This window comes from Lepidochelys olivacea, assembly GCF_965140295.1.
Source record: "Lepidochelys olivacea isolate rLepOli2 genome assembly, chromosome: 7".
In the NCBI taxonomy this organism is placed as follows: domain Eukaryota; kingdom Metazoa; phylum Chordata; order Testudines; family Cheloniidae; genus Lepidochelys; species Lepidochelys olivacea.
Window position 1 is genome coordinate 73,517,840 of NC_140417.1, and position 22,127 is coordinate 73,539,966.

The 22,127-nt window shown below is 40.9% G+C and overlaps 1 protein-coding gene across 1 annotated transcript in view; it reads left to right on the forward strand.

The window, feature by feature from the left end:
• Nucleotides 1-22,127, forward strand: part of WAPL (WAPL cohesin release factor) — a 126,565-nt gene that overhangs the window by 53,183 nt on the left and 51,255 nt on the right. The window contains exons 3-4 of the mRNA XM_084635420.1: nt 6,977-8,020; nt 14,800-14,918. Of these exons, the coding sequence (XP_084491546.1) occupies nt 6,977-8,020; nt 14,800-14,918 (1,163 nt within the window). The remainder of the gene's footprint in view (nt 1-6,976; nt 8,021-14,799; nt 14,919-22,127) is intronic.

Here is a 22,127-nt window from a genome sequence, read left to right on the forward strand (position 1 = left end):
ATTAACATGCTCACATCTCTTTTCTATGCTTTTACAGACTGCACACCACTCAGGCCTCCCCTGAATACAAAACAATTGATTTTTCTCATAGGCTTTTCTGAGGCACTCACTACTGTAATGATCAAGTGCTTCACAAACATTAAATTATTTCCACTACAGTCAAGTTTGATGCTAGTGCCATTTTACAACGGGGATCTGAGGCACGAAGACTCAAGTCAAGTTTCCACCAATTTGAGCCAAGGACATGATTTTTTTTCAGAGTATTTAGCATGCTATTGCTCTTCTTTTTTTTTTTAAATGTTGAAAGCGCAGCTCTCTGAACAGTTCTTGCAGTGAGTAATCTGCACCTCTTTAGATCAGAGACTAGGGTCACAAGTTGCACAGCAGCCTTAATTCTGGCTTTTCTTAATTTTTGAATGCTTGACTTTGTGACCTTAATATTCTTTTAATATAAATTTTGTGTATAGTATCCTAACCTTTAGAAAAAGCAAACTGAAATATCAAATTCCATGATGAAAAAGCAAACTGAAATAGCAAGTTTCATTATGTAGATATGTGAGCTCCATTGACATACAGCTGAGTCATCAGCAGGTGTGGAACCTTTGGATCCACCACACACATCTCGGCTGGTTGAGCTAATGGAGTCATTGATAGTAATTGTAAATTGGACCAGCACAAGAAGGGGGTGAGAGAGACACTTTGCTAGTGGGTTACATAGATATTTGCTGACAGCAGTGGAATAGTGAGATCTTAAGTTCCGTTCCAGACTCTTGTGCTCTCATCCCCTCCAGCCTAACCCAGTTCTCTACCCCGCTCCCTTCTATTTCTCATCTGATCAGTCTTCTCTACTTCTGGCCTTAAGCTCATTGTCCCAACATACTCCCACCAGCACTGTTCACACACAAACCCCATCTTCCCTCAGGCCTAGATCTTGTCCTCTTGGCATTCAGTTCAGGCTTCTTCTGCCTCCTTGATGTCTGGGCACCAGTAGGGAAAGCATTAGAGCCCAGGTGAGTCGTCTTGCCCCCACTTCCTGTCTCTGGTGCCACAGTAGTCCACAGTTGGGAGCAACAATTGTGAGGATAATCCTGCTCAGCCTGTGCATTGCCAGTATATAGTATGCCCAGTCACTCTAGCGGTGATGCTTGTGTAATCTGATCGGTATGCAAGAGCTGTGTGGTCATTGCAGATGGATTTTTTTGAGTTTTGCTTCCAAACTCTTATCAAGATTCTACTAAGCATATATCGGTTTTTCCCCCCATAAGGATCATTTATGGCAGTTATGAGAATAACAAAATGTACTCCTTGACTCCGGAGATACTCCCTTGTCAGATTTCAAGTCCTCATCCAAAAGCATGAAGCTACTACGGTTTCTGAACAAAACGGCTGTACATATTTTTTTAACATGGACAAAACCATGTATATGCTACTAATCTCATTATCTGTCATGTCTAAATTATTTGCCAAAACTTTCAGAAATATTCAGCCAGAGACATACCCCCACCCTTGCAGATTTCAGCTTGAATGGCTAAAGTTTGGCAAGTTAGGAGCAACTGATAGTCCTGAGGGAATTCTGCTCCAAAAAATTAAAAATTCTGTTTAAAAAAAAATGCTGCACACAATATTTTAAAATTCTGCAAATTTCTGCATATTTTGTCAATAAATCAATATGGAAGCTCCAGCGTGGCAGTGGGGAGCACAGACCACTGGCTGCATGGAGGTGGGTGATCACCCTGCAGCCCCTCCTCCAGACACAGACTTGGCAGTGAGGCTGCACTCAACTTTGACACAGTGCAAGGGCTGGGCCTCCCCAAAAACACCTTGGGACCGTGCACCGCCAGGCCAACCAAGATAGCAAGCAAGAGTTCAGAGTGTCACGCGCAAGCCCAGCCCTGGCTCCTTATCCAGGAGTCAGGCAGGCTCAGCCTGGCAGGATCCAAGTGTGGAGAGGCTTAGGGTGCGGGGATCCAGGTATGGAGTGAGAGGGTTCTGTGTGGGGTAATCTGGGTGCAGGCAGCTTAGTGGCGGTTCTGGGTGTATGGGGGATCTGGATGCACAGGGGCTTATGGGGGGGGGGTTCCTCAGTGCAAGGGGAATAGCACTTGGCAGGGGGGTCCAGTGAAGGTGGCTGGGGCTCAGCAGGGGGAGTCTGGATATCTGGGGCTCATTGGAGGGCTCTGGGTGCTGGGGGAGTGGTGTGTGGTGGAGCGGGAGTACGGGGGGCTCATCAGAGTGGTTCAGGTGCAGGGACTCCGCAGTGGTTTACCTCTCTACCGGCTGCAGTAGGTGTGCAAAACGACATGCCCGCACTGCTGGGAAGGGGCGTGTGACCGCTTTCGCAGCTTCCCTTTGCTTCCTTGTCAGAAGTCATTTTTCTGCGGGGAAGCAAAGAAATCTGCAGGAAACATGAATTCTGCGTGCGTACAATGGTGCAGAATTCCCCCCCAGGAGTAAACTGAAAACAAGGTCTTCTAATGGGAAGTGTTGAGCAACCTTAACCAACAGGTGGCAGAATATAGCTGTCAGTGACTATCCCATGAGTAAAAATGCTATAATACAGAACTGTCTAAATATAATTGCGGTGGCTCTCTGTCTTTCCAGTGATGTGGAAAAAATGGTCTTTGCAGCAGTTAGGATGGGATCACGGGCAGGCTCTGGTGTACCAAGGTGAGGAGCCACTTACAAGAAAACCTCTTTGGGGAATTCCTTTTAATTAATATTAGGGTGGGGGAGGCTTCATGTTGAGAGCCTGTGCTCTGAAATCTGAGGCCTATCTGAAGTTACTCTTCCTATCTGGAAAGTACAGTAGAACCTCAGACACCTCAGGAATGGAGCTTGTACATAATTCTGAAATGTTTGTAACTCTGAACTAAGCGCAACTCTGGCTCCAGCAGTTCATGCTCCAGGCCAGGTTCCAGAGGTAGCTAGGCAGCTTCGTTGCAGGTGGCGGCTTTCCTGGCCGGCCAAGCTTGTGCTCCTCTCCTGGCAGGGAAACGAGGGGGTGGTAGTGGAAACAGTGCATCCCCCTTCTGTTGGGGAAGGGGGTGAAAACAGTGCCTTCCCACTAGCCAGAGTGTGTGTTTAAAACAGCACCCATGGCTTACAGGAAATCTCACATTGAGTCCCTAGTTTTGTATGGCTCTGGAGGAAAGAATGCTTTTGGTTGAGGACCCCCATCTTGGAAGTTTAGTTCTGAAATTTTTTCAGTACTTATTACAAATATGTAATGTACTAATTCCTGCCTCTTTTATTAGCTACCCCTTTGTCTGCTTGTCATAAATATTTTCTTTGTTTCTAATTTACAAAATGCAAACATTTTAACTTTACACGACCATGTGGTCTAGACCTGCGGTTCTCAACCTTTAGCAACTCAAGGACCCCCATTTTGATTTAAAAATTTTCAGGGACCCTCAAGCCCCTCTGCTCAGCTCCAGGCCCCGCCCCCACTCCACCCTTTCCCCCAAAACCCCGTCCTCACCCCACCTCTTCCAACTCACTGCATCCCCCCTTCCTCAGTCACTCACTCTGCCCAACCCTCACTCACTTTCCTAGGCTGGGGCAGGCGATTGGGGTGTAGGGTGAGGACTCGGAGGGAGTTTGGCTGCAGGAGGGGGTGCAGGCTCTGGGAGGGAGTTGGGGTCGGGGTGTGGTAGAGGGTGCAGGCTCCAGCTGGAATGTGCTTATCTTGGGTGGCTCCTGGAAGCCACTGGCACATCTCTCTGGCAGCAGCTCCTAAGCGGAAGGATCAGGGGGTCTCCATGCTCCCGCAGCTCCCATTGGCTGCAGTTCTTGGCCAATGGGAGCTGCAGAGTCGGCACTGGGGCGGGGACAGTGTGCAGAGATTTTGTGCCCCCCAGGAGCTGCAGGGGCATGTTTCTGGGAGTGGCGCGGAGCCAGGGCAGGTAGGGAGCCTACCTTAACCCGACTGGACTTACGGTGCCTAAAGATCTCCCGGTTTGGCTTCAGTAGCCTCCGGGAGATATAGGGAGGGGGAGGAGTTGTTCAGTGAGGCCTGTGAACCCCTTGGAGTCCCTCAGGGATTCCCAGGGGTCCACAGACCCCAGTTTGAGAAATGCTGGTCTAGACCATCTAGGTAAGGACTAGGAGGTTTTCTATCATTGATCAATTCAAACACTTAAAAATGAAGTTCTCAAGCAACTTAAAGTTGAAGTAAGGTTGAGCAGATATACTACTTTTCTTCTTGGAAAAACACCTTGAAAAATTCAGCTTTGGAAAACCTGTAAAACCAAAGTTAAGGTTTCACTTAAAACAACCCTTCCGTCCCCACAGAAGAACCAGAAGCTTTGACCCACTTATATGCTAAGAGCATCAGAATTCATCAGTGACTTGAGAATTAACAACAAATCTTTCTAGAAAATACCTTCTTCTTAATCTTATACTGCAAGTATCATTGAAATCAGAGAGAAATGATAAATTTCTTTTTAAGTTGACTGTATTTTACAAAGGATGTATGAAGGGAAAGACAAGCTGAAGACGAGTGGTTGGAAGCAGTGTATGAAGATATAAGGTTGACCCTGCCTTTACTACATCTGTGTTCGTCATTGGAAACCCTGAAGTCCAAAGAGAGCTCCACATACATCAAACTATAGATTTCTTATATCTTTCATTTGAGCAGATTTAATACTAATCTTTTAAGGAAAGTCCAGTTGACCTGAATTTTTTACAAGAGTATTTTAAAAGTTTGATTTTTATTCTATGAATATCTTGGATTTTTAATAGGAATTCAAGTGGGTTTAGTTTAATCACAATCTAGGCTACTTTAGTCTTATGGCACTGTGGTTAGTTAACACTATTGCACAGTTCAGACCTCTTTTCAACTAGGTGACCTTTATCATAGTCTAAATCCAAAATATGGAGCAGTGCACCATAAATAGTAGATTAATTCAAAAGTAGAAAATGTACAAAGGTTTTAATACTGTTGTTTTGTTCCTCTTCTGTGCCGTGTTGTCTCATTTCCTCTTGCTCCTTGCAATATGCCCCCCCCTTGCTTGCAGCTGCCCAGATTTACTCCTTTGTCCCCACCCTTGTTAATGCTCATCATCCCCTTTGAAGCAAAACCTTGCCATGCCCACAATTTTGTTCCAGCATCTTCATCAGCTCCTTAGGTTAATTTTATGTTAAAGTAACCAGGAGTGAGAAGCTGGCTGAATACTGATTTTTATAGTGCGATCACAGTTTTCTCACGGTGACTGAAAGAACACTGCAAATCTTCAGAAAACAAGGGTTTCAGTAAAATATGGACCTGCTCCGGAAGCTTTCAAATGTATAGTTCTGGGGCATAGAGTGCATCCTGTTCATATGTCCAGTACTACTCTAGGCAACTCATGTTTCAGCTTCACAGACTGTAAAATGGAGAGAATACATTTCTCAGAGGAGTGTAGAAACAAAATTATGAATGTTCTTCTATAGAACTTGAAATCTAAAGGCATTTAATATACTAAGTATCGCTTCTATCAGAATTTGAATTAACTGCAGTTATGTGTATGCTATTGTATTATAAAGTGAAAGCTTGTATTTGATCAAACTGGGAGGAGGAGGGGAAATAGTATATTAGGAAGATTATGGCCACAGGTGCCCTACTATAATTATAACTTGGCAGTTCTTTAACCAAAAGTAACTTTCTTTCTTCTCCCACTTCATTACAATATCACTTAAAGGCTACAGCCACGATTGGAGCCTCATTTTGCTCGGCTTTACCATACATAGAGCTTGTCCACACTTCAGAGAGCATGTATCATAAACAAGATGTTAACTAATACAAAATTTGTCACACCTCAACATTCAGTGTAGACAAAGACTGTGTGTGTGTGTTTTGAATAGTGTCATCTGGTCAGTGTTAAGTCTAGGACCCAACATATCTTCTCATGTATTTTAAATTCTCTTCAAGATACATAGAGGTGAATTCCTATAATCAAAGTTTAAACTTCTGAAGAACAAATTATGAATCTTCTCTTGTTTATCTTCATGGAGTTGGATGAAGGTGGTTTTTTGTAACATTGTTAGAAACTCCTCTAGGATTGTTCCCTTTCTCTACTCTTAATCCCTTATTTATCTTCATAAGATAGTTCAGTGGTATATGGACAGAAACATGTTCATGTGCAAAACTAAGTTGATTCGACAGTAGAACCTCTGGTACGAACACCTCTGGAATGGAGCTTGTTCTTAACTCTGAACAAAACATGATGGTGTTTCTTTCAAAAGTTTACAACTGAACATTGACTTAATACAGCTTTGAAACTTTAATATGCAGAAGAAAAATGCTGCTTTCCTTTTGTTTGTTTATTTTTAGCAGTTTGTTTAATATAGCACTGTACTGTATTTTCCTTTTTTGTCTCTGCTGCTCCCTGATTATGTACTTCCGGTTCAAATGAGGTGTGTTGTTGACTCGTCAGTTCATAACTCTGGTGTTTGTAATTCTGAGGTTCTACTGTAAATGAAATTCTGTTTCTAATGTTTGAGTTTAGTTTAATTTAAAATAGTGAGATTGAGCATTCATCGTTAACTGTGTTTAACTTGATTTATTACTGATTTTCCTTTTTTTCTTTAGGTTGTAGAAATGGTTGAGTAGTTACAAAGAGGATTTTTAAACATTGTTTTAATTACAAGAGCCTTAGGCAGAGAGCTAACCTTGAAGTTGGCAAAATTATTCTATTAGGAAACTGCTCATTAGATCAGTGTCATGGGGAAAGGATTTTGCTGCAGAAAAACGGAAAAGTTTGTATATATGTATGTTTAAGTTCTGAAATATATTTTAAATCTTAAGTTTGCTTTAAATTCTTACAAATCAATTTTTGGATAATTTCATTGAGACTATTACTTTTTTTATGTGCCAGTGAGCATTGAGAATTCTCTCTGTTGAACTGAGACAAGTCTGATTTAAGGTAGTATTGGAGTTGATGGTTATAACATGGCTCTATTTGTATTACTTATATTAATTTCCCTCTTTTTTTTGTAGATAAAATACAGAATTTTAGTGACGATAATAAGAACAGTCACTTCATCTACAAGAATGCCGAAGACAGTAGTGAAACCAATGCTGAAACCACAGACATTTCTGGGTACAACATAGAAACCAAGGACTTTCTTGACTCTTGGGACTCCCGTATTGGGAAAAGCTCAGACTCTCTATCAGAAATATCTCAGACTAAGGGGCCATTAAGAACTCATTTGTATGAATGGGAGGATGAAGTTGAAGACTCCACAACTGGAGAGTATATGTTAGATTTTGATAGTGAACATTTCTCAGAAATTAAGAACAAGGATGAAGAGTTTGATAAAGAAGATATGGAAAATCCAAAGGAAGCCATTAGTGAAGAACTTGTGCAAACTGTTCTTAGGCCAAGCAACTGCAGGACATATTGTAGATCCAACAAGGCAAAACAGGGGACAACAAATTTTGATAAGCTAATGGATGGCAGTAGTCAGTCTTTATCCAAAGCAAATAATGAATCAAATAATGATGGTGTGAACCCAGCAAGAAAAGCTGTTTTGAGTAGTGGGACCAGTTTTAGAGGGACAGTTGGGCGTACTAGAGACTACACTGTTCTCCATCCATCTTGCTTGTCAGTTTGTAATGTTACTATACAGGATACAATGGAACGTATTGACGAATTCACTACAGCAGCTCCTACTGACTTGGGAGAGGCTGGACGTCTAAGAAAGAAAGCAGACATTGCTACTACCAAGACTACAACTAGGTTTCGACCTAGCAATACAAAATCCAAAAAGGATGTCAAACTGGAGTTTTTTGGGTTTGAAGACCATGATGAGGGTGGGGGAGATGAAGGAGGCTCTAAAAGCTCTGGACGCTCCAATTATAAAATTAAATACTTTGGGTTTGATGACTTGAGTGAAAGTGAGGATGATGAAGATGACTGGCAGTTAGCAGAAAGGAAATCTAACAAAAAACGAAATAGAACAGCACCATCTTCCTCATTTCAGTCCAGTTCTGATGGCAATGAGAATTTTTCCCAGGACACCCAGTTGAGCACTAATGCAGGTAAGCAATATTCTTCTGGATTTGATAAGATTTCAAGGCTTAAGTCTACTTCATTTTTAATTGTTGTAACCTAATTATGATATCCTTAAGATTCTTAATCTCTTGAATTACCTGATTCAGCTGCAAGTTATTGGACTCGAGGCAAAATGTTCTGGGTAAAATTCTGTGGCCTGTGCTACACAGGAGGTCCATTTAAATGGTCACTACTGGACTTAAAATTTATGAATCTAGGTTCAAATTTTGAGCTCCGAACCAAAAAACTTGAATTTTCTTGTTCTTTCCTCCTACCAGACTCATGCTACATTGAGAAATAAGGGAGGGAGACTTGAGGGAGTAGTAAGGGAAGGTCCTTAGTATCAACAGCTTGTTTTTTTCATGTTTGAGCAATCTGTTCAGATCATCCTACTGGAGATCAAAGGGCTCATGCTTCTGTTCCCAGTTTCTGTGCCTGAGCTGGTATCTCCCTTTTCCCCACATACAAAAAAAATAGTTTCATTGTTTGTGTTATGATTTGGAGAGCACTCCCTGGTGTCGGTCATTTTTTGAAAACCAGGCTGTCTCTGTGATAGTCTATGGCCTCATCTGATGAACAAGCTTAAATTCGTCAAGCTTAAAGTTTTTTGCTGATAGGTTGAAAAATTCCAAAGACATGGACAATCAGATGCACCCTTACTGTTTAGACAGCCCTCAGAAAAGGAGGACTCATCCACAGAATATAATCAAGGGATGTTATTTCATCTCTCTTAAAAATAGACTTTGACAGAATGAGAAGCACAGTTGAGATCTGACATGTTTCAGAAAGCTTGGCATCCGGCAGACCCTAAGACATTTATATGCATTTTCCAGAACTCAGAGCAGTTAGCCTTTTCCTTCCTGAATCTTCAGGGTCATAATCTCCTAGAGATGTCAAACATTTTAGCAAGTGTGGGTGGGAGTGGAGTGTCTTTCACCTCCAACCCACAGAAGGAGACAACATAAGATCCCAGAACCCTTGGAATTTCACAAGAATTTGGTTTAGTTTTTCCTTCAAGCACTAAATATGAACTGCACTGCTTAGCACTATCATCTTATAAAGATATTAACTCTAATGCCTTTGTGAGCTTTAGCACTTCCATTACTGATCATTTTAGTAGAGAGAAGCAGATGGGAGTGAATCCCAGTGGGACATGGGAACTGAATATTGTTACAGGGAATGAAATGCAGAGGGAAGAATATAAGGGAGATAAACAGGAAGGTGAAAGAGGAAGAAAGATAGGACCACTGGTGTTTCTGCCCTAAAGGTGAACATATTTTGCCACTGATAAAGAATAAGGTACTGGGGGAAAATGTCCTTTTACTGCATAAAGGCTCTATTCCATCCTGTCTTGGTGCAAAACTCCCATTGGCATCAGTGAGAGTTTAAATACTACCATCAGTTCACAGCAGTGTTGAATTTATACCCAAGTTTACAGCATATTTAAAAATGGAATCTGGCTCAATACAGAACCCATGCAACACCTCTGCCATGCTCCAACTTGGTTCCTGATCTGTCTAAACATATATCCCATTGTTTTTGTAAGACGTCAAACAAAAATCTGTGGCAAATTACAGAACCCTAGAAAATATTCTTAGAATAACATTTAGGCTAAGTGGAAATGCACTATTCCTTTCAATTTATTCTGAATGTTGACAGATGGGAAGAAAAAAGCTTACATTCAGTCAAACAAATTTAAAGGTTTCTAAAATTCCTCCTACCTTAAATCAGATTTCCAGTGTACAAAAGACTATAAGCAGGCCATATTATTCCAAAAAGGATTCAAAGTGAATCAGAAAGTTCCCTGAATCAAGTCCCTTCCAGATGTTACTCTTGTTCACCTGTGTACCTGAAGAATTGGTCCACCTAAGGGCAAAAACACAAAAAGGGATAAAAATCTTCCAGGCTCCAAATTCTTGTCTTTTCCATAGCAACATTTTCCAAACCCTGAGGCACTCCACAGTTGCTCTAAGCCTGGAATCTTGTATCTGTGCTTTCACTCCCAAATAAGAATTCCCTTGTGTCCAGGTCTTCAGTTGCAGCCCAAAATAGTCTGATTAAAAGGCAGTCTAACATCAGGATGGAGAAAAACTTTTTCACTCCTGTCATAAATATAAAGGGAAGGGTAACCACCTTTCTGTATACAGTGCTATAAAATCCCTCCTGGCTAGAGGCAACATCCTGTTACCTGTAAAGGGTTAAGAAGCTCAGCTAACCTGGCTGGCACCTGACCCAAAGGACCAATAAGGGGACAAGATACTTTCAAATCGTAGGGGGAGGGGGGAGAAAGGCTTTTGTTTGTGCTCGTTGTTTGTTCTCTCTTGGGACTGAGGGGGGCCAGACAGAAATCCATCTTCTCCAACCCATCCTAATCCAAGTCTCCAGTATTGCAACCAGTATAGGTAAACCAGGCAAGGCGGATTAGTTTCTTTTGTTTTATGTGAATGTTCCCTGTGTTAAGAGGGAGGTTTATTCCTGTTTTCTGTAACTTTAAGGTTTTGCCCAGAGAGGGAGCCTCTGTGTTATGAATCTAAATACCCTGTAAAGTATTTTCCATCCTGATTTTGCAGAGGTGATTCTTTTGCCTTTTCTTTAATTACAATTCTTCCTTAAGAACCTGATGGATTTTTTCATTGTTCTTAAGATCCAAGGGTTTGGGTCTGTGTTCACCTGTACAAATTGGTGAGGATGATTATCAAGCCTTCCCCAGGAAGGGGGGTGTAGGGCTTGGGGGGATATTTTGGGGAAAGAAGTCTCCAAGTGATCTCTTTCCGTGTTCTTTGTTTAAAATCCTTGGTGGTGGCAGCATACTGTTCAAGGTCAAGGCAAAGTTTGTACCTTGGGGAAGCTTTTAACCGAAGCTGGTAAGAATAAGCTTAGGGGGTCTTTCATGCGGGTCCCCACATCTGTACCCTAGAGTGGGGAAGGAACCCTGACAACTCCCAACTGCAGTCCTACAAAATTGCAAAACAAAGATACTACCTGACTAACTTCCCCTACAAGAAAGTAAGCAAATTGTTTGCATCTACTAGAACCAAAACTCCACTACGTTAAAAAACAAACAAAACCCCAACAATATTTCAGTGGCCAAAGTACAACATGATTCTGTCAAGGCTGTGCACAGAAAATGCTGAATACCAGGACAGACTGGCTACACAGGTTGAAAATCAAAGGGAATGGTCTCTCAACCAAGAAGAATTTCAATTAATCACAAGGATAGGCAGGCCTTAATCAAGGAGCATTTCAGATTCTGAGATTAAGAGTAAAATGAAACTAAGTATGCTGTAGAAAACGATGAAAATGATGCCTATTCTATTCATTTTCTTCTGTCCTTCCCAAGGTCCTACAAAAGAAAAATTCTTAGGTTTTGGAAGTTCTAATCCTGCTACAGCAGTATTTTTCAATTTTTATTTTCCATATTTTGTAAGAGTTCCCCTTTATAGATCCTTTTTTCTCTTTCCCCATACTCCAGTTTCCCAATTATCTTATGAAAATTTGTCTATTGCAGTGGTCCTGCAGACCACCAAAAAAATAAGAGAGAAACACTTTCACAGGATTTAGGAAGACACGCTTTTCCCCGGGACAGTTCTCCAAGGAAGTGTGAGGGAAACAGCCTATGAAAATAGACCTTACGTAACATTGAAATCATACATTATAAATATGTTTCTACGTGAGATGCTTTGAAGAAACTTCCTTCTATCAAGATGAAACTTCAGGAAATAAGCTGTTTGACCGATAGTCCAGTTCTAAATGTTACTGTAAAGTTGTAATCTTCCTCTAAAACAGGAAAATTATTGCAAATTTGTTCAATTAAAAAATAAAATTTGTTGCTTGCTGGGTGGGTGGTTGCTAAGGATTTTTTTAAATACTGACTTTTCCATAAATTGGTCACCAATCGCTTCAAGACCTTTTACCTTCAGAACATTGTCAGCTTTCTCAGAGATTATTTCATGGCTAGGTGTTTGATATTTGGAGCTTGGGGGGGCGCGGGTGTCCAGTCTCTGGTTTATAAAACCCTGAATATTTTTAAAATTAATATCTAAGATGAGACTTTTCCTGGGTAAAGATGACCTAATTTAAATTTGATTTGGATGGTTCCAAGATAGGCATTGTGCCTGATTTGTCTGAAGACCTGGGGGAGAGGTGATGCGCTACTAAATAAACAGTTTGCAAACTATAAGAACTAAGGGCAGAGCAAAGGAAGTTTTTTGCCTTTGGTGTCAAATGACCTGCGGAAAGTCGAACATTTCTTAAACCCTAAACTTGGTCACCTTGGGAAAAGGAAGTTGAGACATCAATAAACGTGTGATATTTTTGCAGTGCACAGCTAAAATAATTTGTAATGTGAGTCTGATTTGTGTAACACACTGTATACATGCACAGTTTTAGATATTGAATATAGATAGTCGGGTGTCAGAAATGTAGAGTAACTTTCAGTGGACGGATCAGAAAAAGTTTCCTTATATTTGCTGACACTGACAGGCACTAGCTTGGTGGGCTCCCCGAATACTATCAAATTAAGTCATCTTGAAGTGTGGGGTGAAAAAAATCACAAATTTCAAAATGCTCATAATGGAGCACCAATACAAAACTAATATGCTGGATTTTTGATAATTGGAGAAAGGGATCTGAAATGCAGAGCAGTCAGTTTTTCTTGCTGTTCAACTAAATGCAGTTTGAAGCTACGTTGGATCTTTAAGATGACCTAATTTGGCAGTACTTGTCTTGCTTTTGAATGTTAGATTGTGGGATTACCTAAGAAATTGACACGATTTCAGATCCATTTACTGGTTATGTAATTTCACAGAGAAGGTAAGAAGGCCTGACCATAATAAAAAGCCTTACATATCTTATCATGGAATGCTGCTGCATGAAATCCAGTGCATGCTCGGTGAGCCAGCCATAGCAGCAGCACTGCAGGCTTCATGCCCACTTTTTTGTTTCTATGACTGTAGCTATGATTGATTTGTCACTTGTTAGGCAATTGTACAGTTTTTTAATGGCACATTAGGCACATTGATTCCCTTGGGCTACTACTAAATTTTAAGATTTTGGATTATTACCCCATAATGAAAGCATATTATATTACTGTAGGACTTTGATCTCTAGTCTAGAACTGTTTCAAATAAAATTACGTTTAAAGAAACTATTGTATGTATCAACCTAACATTTTCAGATGCTTTTTGTTACAATTTGAAAATTGTTAATGGTTTCTACAGGCATAATGAGTTCAGATACCTGTACTGTGAAAAACATGTTGCCTAGTGTTCAATATTTGTTGGTGTGTGGGTGTGGAAAAGCAAAAATAACTTTATAGAGCAACTGATCTAGCATGTACATGTATTACAGTTCTAAAATATGGGTAGCTCACTAGGAGTACACCCATGATCAGTTTTTGTTTTGTTTTTTATTTAAACATGAGTTTAATTTTGCGTTGCGTTCCTGCCTCCACTTCCCAAATAAAGTTTGTGATAACATCTGAGTAGCACCAAATCAAAGAACATGCAGACTAGTTTCCAAGCCTTTATGCTTAGGACCCTGCAACACAAATGAAAATTATTTTCTCCTGTCGACTCCATCTTGGAGAGAAGGCAGGGTCACATGAATTAATTTTGGAGATCTACAACCAAAACTTTGAGTACCAGAGGGATCTGGGCAGCAGAGACTGGATGTAATGAAAAGAGAACCCCTGGGACCACTGCCAACTGGTTCCTTTCATCTGCAAACTACTCACCTATTTCCAGCAAGGTATATATTAAGTGGGAATGCCACTAGAAATAGTTAAAAGATTCAAAAGTATATCCACTATACTTCTGAGTAATATTTACATTCCTCTCAGAAGTGAGGTATGAACATAAATTTGTACAAAGGTGAATTTAATTAAAGCAATTTTATACAAAGCTTCAGACTGATGACTAACTTATAAAGTTGCATGATCCTGAGGTGTGAGATTACTATACAGTACATACCTGTGCCAAAAAAGCTGTCAATATAAAAGGCCACTGTCAGTTTTAAGGTCTGGTGTGTGAACTCTGAGGGCTGGAAATGGTCACTCTTAATCCAGTAGTATACATTTTTGTTTCCAACCTTTACCCATTACAAGGTAATGTACTTTAAAAACATTGACTTCCATCTTGATTTACTCCATTTCTTTTCCAATATAACTTCCATTTATCTTGTGAAATATTAGATTTATAAAGAACTTAGTTCTGCTATCCTAGCAACCAGTTAGAAACAGTATAAATTCTTTCAAGATCAGTTAACCTTTTCAAGTATAGATCTTGAGCGAGTGTTTGGGTAGAAATTTGGTTTCTCAAGCTATAACAAGTATAAACTAAAACCTTAACATCAGGTTTTTGGCAAATGTTTAAATGCTGCATTGTCGTCTCGAGCAATTTCAAAAAATAATTGTAAATTTGAGAATGTCATTAGCTAACCTAAAAGAAGGACTTGTGGCACCTGAGAGACTAACAAATTTATTTGAGCATAAGCTTTCGTGAGCTACAGCTCACCACTGAATGCATCCGATGAAGTGAGCTGTAGCTCACGAAAGCTTATGCTCAAATAAATTTGTTAGTCTCTAAGGTGCCACAAGTCCTCCTTTTCTTTTTGCGGATACAGGCTAACACGGCTTCTACTCTGAAACCTATCATTAACTAATCTATAATTTCAGCACCTAAAAATGTAGCAGATTAGATACAAGAACAGAATTTTGTGGAAAGTGGCTGACTGTTAGAATATCTTTTCATTATATTTACCTTTACAGATCTACTAGATTTTTCAGAGGATTCATCTGGGGTGCCTGAAGGCAATAAGAAGTCCACAAATAAACAAGGCGATAAATCTAAAGAAAATACCAGGAAGATTTTTAGTGGGCCAAAGAGGGTAAGTGGTAATACTTTATCTTATTTTATTCAGCGCTGTAGAGTTGAGGCTCTTGTAGTATATATATCTCTGTTATCCCAGGGTAGTCAGTTATTTTTTGTCAATGTCCAAATTTCTTTGTCAAGGTCCAGACTCTAGAGAAAATAGCAAAATATTATAATCATGATAATAAGTAAATAAAGAGGTTTCGGGGTCTGTTCAGAAGTGTCTAGTGGTCTGCTTATTGATTACCTCTGTCTTATCCCATTTGATATGGATGCAATATTTAACCCATCTTAAAATTATTATAAAGCACCCAGGACTATTCAGTTAATAAACGGTTTGATTACCTGGATATTCTGGCACTCTTTTTTGAGGTCTTTTCCGCCCCTGCATTGATGTGTCACTGTGTTTGTTTTAATCGACTTGCTTCAACTTTAATATTACAATTGGCACCTGGAAGCCAAATCTGTATTTAAGAGTACAAAACTGTTTCCATTATAATGCCATTTTTCATGTACTCATGGCTTAAGATTTTTAGTTTTTGGGTGGCAATCTTCCATGCTTGATTGTTGCTTAAAGATATTCTTCCATTTCAGAAGGCTACAGCAAAACTTTAGTGTTATGGGTTTTGGGGAGTGGAGAAGAGAATATGCTTTCCCTGTTGGTGTGTGTATATTTAAAAAAGAAATAATAATTCTAGTCTTGATTTTCAGATCAGGGCTACAGAAATCAGGACAGAAGCTTGGAATGTGGCATAGATATAGTCCTCATTGTTTCCTGTTTCATTTGTGTGTTTGAGTTTTATTTGTCATTTCATGGAAAAATGACTACTCAGAATTCTTAGTAGGGATCTTGTCTTCTAGCAGAATCTAATAAAACCCAGATCCTTTTGCAATGCTGTGTAAGTTTTTCTTGTCTGGTCAGTTAGTGTATTGAGTATTTGGTTTTTGAAAATACACCTGGAATGGGGCTCACCTGTATGAATAGATGAGAGTTTGTAGCTTCCATTAAATGAAGGGTCCCATATCTCCTGACTGTCCAAGGTGTCTCTTTCTAAGGCCTAGATCTGTTGCCATGTGCTTTTTTTTTTCCTTCTCCCTTTTTCTTTTTCCTGAAGAGTTCCTATTATATTAATAGAAATGTTGGGCTGGAAGGAACCTCAAGAGGTCAACTAGTCGACCCCCCCCACCCCTGCCACCCACCCCCTCATGAGGTAGGACCTAGTATACTTAGACCATCCCTGACAGGTGTTTATCTAACCTGTTGTTAAAAGTCTCCACTGACTGGGATTCCACAACCTCCCATGGTAACCCTATTTCAGTATTTAACTATTGTTTATAGTTGGAAAGTTTGTCCTAATATCTAACCTAAATCTCCCTGGCTGCTGATTAAGCCTAATACTACATTTTCAGTGAACATAGAGAACAATTGATTACCATTTTCTTTATAACAGTCTGTAACATATTTGAAAAGTATTTATCAGGTCACCACCTCAGTCTCCTTTTTTTCAAGACTAAGCATACCTAGTTTTTAACCTTTCCTCAGAGGCCAGGTTTTCTAAAATTTTTATCATATTTGTTGCTCTTCTCTGAGCCTTTTTTTCAGCTGCACCACATTAACTGCTTGTATTCAATGTGTGCTCAACTATAATCTCCAGATTCTTTTCAGCAATACTACTGCCTACACAGTTGTTCCTCATTTTGTACCTGTGCATTTGATTTTTTTCTTCCCAAATGTGTTGTGAACTTGTCTTCATTGAATTTCATTTTGTTGATTTCACACCAGTTCTCCCAATTTGTCAAGGTCACTTTGAATTCTGATCCTGTCCCCCCTCTCAACTGCTTGCAACCTCTCCTATCTTGGTGTCATCTGCAAATTTTGTAAGCATACTCTCCACTCCATTATCCAAGTCATTAGTGAAAATATTGGATAGTACCTGATCCAGAACAGATCCCTGTGGAGTCTATTGGATACATTCCCCCCAGTTTAACAGCAAACCATTGATAACTACTCCTTAAGTATAGTCTTTCGACTAGTTGTGCACCCACCTTTATATTAATTTTTAGAGCTCATTTCCATAGTTTGATTATGAGACTGCTATATGGGACTGTCAGAAGCCTTGGTGAAGTTAATGTATATCACATCTGCTATTTCTCTGCCCTCTCCCATTCACTATACCGGTAACCCTGTCAAAGAAGGAAACTAGCTTCTTTTAGCATGATTTGTTCTTGACACATCCATACTAGCTATTACTTAAACATTATCCTCTATAATGCTTACAAATTGATTGTTTAATAACTTGTTCCAGTATCTTTCCAGGTTTAGAAGTTAGGCTGACTGGTATATAATTTCCCTGGGTCCTCTTTGTTCCCCTTTTAAAAAATAAGTACTATGTTTGCAGTTCTTCGGTTGTCTGGGTCCTCACCCATCATCCACAAGTTGTTGAAGATAATTGTTAACAGTTCAGATATTTGCTTCATTAAGTGTAGAATCATGGTTCGACATGATTTGTTCTTGACAAATCCATGCTAACTGTTACTTATCACCTTATTTTCTAGTTTGTTTGAGGTCATCTGAGACTATATCAAAAGCCTTACTAAAGTCAAGATATACTACATCTTCCGCTTCCCCCATCCACAAGGCTTGTTACCCTGTTCTTGATAAATCATGCTGACTGTTACTTATCACCTTATGATCTTCTAGGTGTTTGCCTGAGAATGAATTCCAACAGACCCTACTGATTTGAAAATATCTAACTTACGTAAATATTCTTTCACATGTTCTTTCCCTAATCTGTCTTTGTTTCCTTCCCCCTTGTTAATATTAACATCACGTTTGTGCGAAGCATCTGGTCACAATTAAACTTTTTATTGAAGACTGAAGCAAAATAGGCATTAAACACCTCAGCATTCTTGGTGTCGTCCATTACTAGTCGTCCTTTCATGCTAAGGAGTAGATTATTTGTGCAAATGTTCTCTATAGCTAAAAGCTTATTTTTCAGCAGTGTTGATGCATACTTTTTTCTTTTATTTTTTTAAAAAAACAACTGTGAAGAACTGCCTTTTTTCTAAGTGGCTGCCATTTCCTATTCACAGTAGGACTGAGGCCACTGACTCTCTTTAGTTAATAGGCCCTTCTTAAAACTAACCCCACTCCTGTTTTTAGTTGGAGTGAGGGCACAGGTTGTTCTTAGCAGAGAGAGTCACAGCTTCCATTCACCTATTCCTCTTAGATTTCTGACAGGATTGGAGAGCCTCCGTCTGAGGGTAGCTTGATTCCTCTCATTGAGGAAAAACAGGGTTGTGGCTATTTTTAAAGCAGGGAGAAACTGGAGTTTCTCCAAAGATTTTATTCTTACGCCTCAACTGACAAATTTATGAAAAAAAATTTGTCTTCATGGGCTACCCACTACCCCAGATGTGCTCAATAAGGAGCACAGGAGACAGCAAACCTGGGAAGGAAGTACACACAAGGGAATGTGGAGAGCAAGAAGGACTGGAAAGCTGGAGTACATGCACAGCTACGTTGCACTGCTCCATAGTGGTATAAAGCAGCCAGAGCATAGTGGTGAATCTGTCCCTAAAAGTTAAGTTAAATTAAATTATTGGATATTGCATAACTTCATTAGAAATACTGCATGGTAACATTCCCTTGTGGCTTCTTGTTTACTGTCGGTGTATGTTTTCTTAATTACAATTTGAATTTTTTTAAAAGTAATTTAAAAAATGCTCAACAAGTACATTGAGTGAGTACCTATCAGTAATTTAGGGTAGAATACATTACAGGGATGTTATAAATGTATTGTGTTTATAAAACCCAGGTAATTTAGAGTCAGGAATAAATTCAATAGAAATCCATAATTTTAAAGTATGGAAACAACCGTTTATGCTGACTCCCTCCATAACCACCATGGTATCACTACTCATAGACTCTGACTTTAAGGTCAGAAGGACTATCATGATCATCTAGTTTGACCTCCTGCACATTGCAGGTCGCAGAACACTACATGCCCACTCCTATAGTTCGAATGAATTTCCTACTACCATTGCATTTCCTACTACCATTGCATTGTAATACCTTAGAGCAGGGGTCGGCAACCTTTTAGAAGTGGTGTGCCGAGTCTTCATTTATTCACTTTAATTTAAGGTTTCGCGTGCCAATACCACATTTTAATGTTTTTTTAGAAGGTCTCGCTCTATAAGTCTATATATTATATAGCTAAACTATTGTCGTATGTAAACAAGGTTTTCAAAATGTTTAAACTTCATTTAAAATTAAATTAAAATGCTGATCTTACACCGCCGGCCTGCTCAGCCTGTTGCCAGCCTGGGGTTCCATTCACCTAGGCCGGCAGCGAGCTGGCAAGGGGCCGGCAGCCAGAACCCCAGACAGGCAGTGGGCTGAGCGGCTCAGCCCACTGCCGCTCAGTCTGCTGCCGGTCTGGGGTTCCGTCCGCTGGCTCCTGCCAGCCTGGGTCCCGGCTGCCGGCCCCGCTCAGCCTGCTGCCGGTCTGGGGTCCCAGCCCTGCTCACATAGTCGGTACCTACCTTCTCCCTGATTCTAGCCATTCTCTTCCGGTCTCTGCACTGAGATGAGGGTGGGAGTGCACTGAGACTAGGGTTGGGGTGCAGGGTCTGACCAGGAGCTAGAATCAGGGAGGGGGCTCAGGGTTGGGGCAGGAGGTTTGGGTGTGGAGCGCTTATCTGGGCGGCTCCCATTTGGTGCGAGAGGTGCAGGTGGGAATGTAGGGTGTGCGTGTGCAGGAGCTCCCGTTTGGTGCTCGGGGCTGGGGGTATGTGAGGAGGGTACAGGAGTCAGGGCAGGGGGCTGGGTATGTGTGGGGGATGCCGGAGTCAGGGCTGGGGTTGGGGGGTGTGTGTGTGCAGGGGTCAGGGCACGGGGCGGGGGGTGTGTGTGCAGGGGTGAGGGCAGAGGGCTGGGTGTGTGTGAGGAGGGTGCAGGGAGAGGTCTAGGAGGGTGCAGGGGTCAGGGCAGAGGTCTAGGAGGGTGCAGGGGTCAGGGCAGGGGGCTGGTGTGTGTGTGAGGGGATGCAGGAGTCAGGGCAGAGGGCTGGGGGTGTGGGCTGGGGTTGTGGGGGTGCTCCCAGCTCCCATGTGCTCATGGCTGGAGGGGACAAGCCCTGATTCCACCCCCCTCCCCAAGGTCCCGGAGCAGAGAGCGTGCTGTGGTTCTGCTTTTCTCTCTCCCACTTCGTAGCAAGGGCCATTGGCTGATCGGTCCGCAGGGAGAGAGAAGAGGAGGGACAGGAACCCAGCATGCCAGGGGAAGAGGTGCGGGGAGGGGGAAGCTTGCCTGCCCCGCAAGGAGAGAGCGGTGGGCGGGGAGGTGGAAAAGAGCAGGCCAGCGGGGCAGGAATTTTAATGGCACGCTGCTGTCTGCTGGGGTCCAGCAGACAGCAGCGTGCCATTAAAAATTGGCTCGCGTGCCGTCTTTGGGACGTGTGCCATAGGTTGCCGACCCCTGCCTTAGAGTAATGCTACCAATTTGGTTATTGCATGGTGTCATGAAAAAGCTTATAGTGTTTGTTTTGAGGACAATTGTATCTCTAATGTATTTTACCTTAAATTACTGAAATGTACACATAATCTTAACTCCATTTTAATGTAACTTTAATGTAATATAAGGATCTCAGCACTGAGCCTGAGTAACAAACTGACATATAAAAACTTGTAAAATTTCACCTATGCTGTCAAGATTATAGTTTCAGCAAGAAAACTGGTAGTGTGACAAATATAAAAAATGATGATTTGTACAATAAAATGACACTTTAGAAGTGGTTCTTTCCAGAAGACATGTTTCTTCTCAGGTTCACCAGCATTTAGATCACTGGATGGTTTTGTTTTGTTTAGCTTCTATTAATACCTTAGGAAATTGATGAGCAAAGTCTGAGGGACAGGTTTGAAGTGTGTTTACCATGTACCCCTACATTGGCTATAAACATTAACTCTTTCAAATGAAAAACTGTATATCTAAAAATGAAACTTAGTGGTGCTTCATGAAATAGTTACATTTAGAAGCAGTGCTTACGTTTTTACTGAATTTCAGAATTTAACTACATTATATCTGGTATCTAGATAGTTAAGTTCAGTGAAATCTGTCCAGTGTACCTTGTTTGGAATACAGTAGCATTAAGGTATGCTATGTGGTTTACCAACAAGGCACACTTCCTGTACTTGGGCTGTCATGGTACAACAGGGATGGTAGTATATTAGTTTAGGTGGAATATATAAGCCCAAAGTGTCAAAGATGTTAGCATAACTCTGAAACTGTCCAACATTAAAGAGTTTTAAACAAGGTTTGGAGTTTGGCATACAGAGAGACTTTGGATTGTGTAGTTCCGTGGCAAATGCACTAAAAAAATTTATGCTAAAGTTTGGAAATTTGTTAATTAGTATACCCAAGAGAAAAGGAGCTAAAGTCATAAAGCACTTCAAAACTGAAATAAGTTTTGGCTAAGTTTTTAAATAATCATTCTGTCAAAGTCTTTCGTTTAAACTAGAGGATATCAGCTAGAGTACCATATATACTCGTTCATTAGCCAGTTCGTTTATAAGCCGACCCCCCAATATGGATAGGTAAAAATAGTAAAAACCGTATGACCCTTTCATAAGCCGACCCTATATTTTAGGGGTTGGCAAGCTTTGGCTCCTGGCCCATTAGGGTAAGCTGCTGGCGGGTCGGGATGTTTTGTTTACCTGGAGTGTCTGCAGACATGGAGCCCCATAGCTCCCAGTGGCCTTGGTTCGCCGCCACTTCCCACAGCTCCCATTTGCAGGGAACGGTAAATTGCAGCTGCAGGGAACTGAGGTGCTCCATGCCTGCAGACGTTCCAGGTAAACAAAACAGTGTATTAGATATTCAATTCAATGATTTCACAGAGTTTAAAATCGATAAATTTTGGTGCAGACCTGTTTATAAGCTGACCCCCGCTCTTCGATGCGTCACTTTTTTACCAAAAATATTTGACTTATGAACGAGTATATACAGGTTTGTTCGGTTTTTTTGAAAACCTGGTGTGAAGCAAAGGGATGTTTTTTTGTTATTCAGTTCCAAGATTTGAAGAGTGCCTCCTTTTCCTGCTTTTGACAAACCGACACAAGGGGAAGAAGAGACAGGAGAGCAAAGGTTGGGGAAATACAGTGTTGGTTGATGGCAGAATTCTGGATGCTGGTCAGTCACAAATGGATACTCTGAGGTGACAGGTCA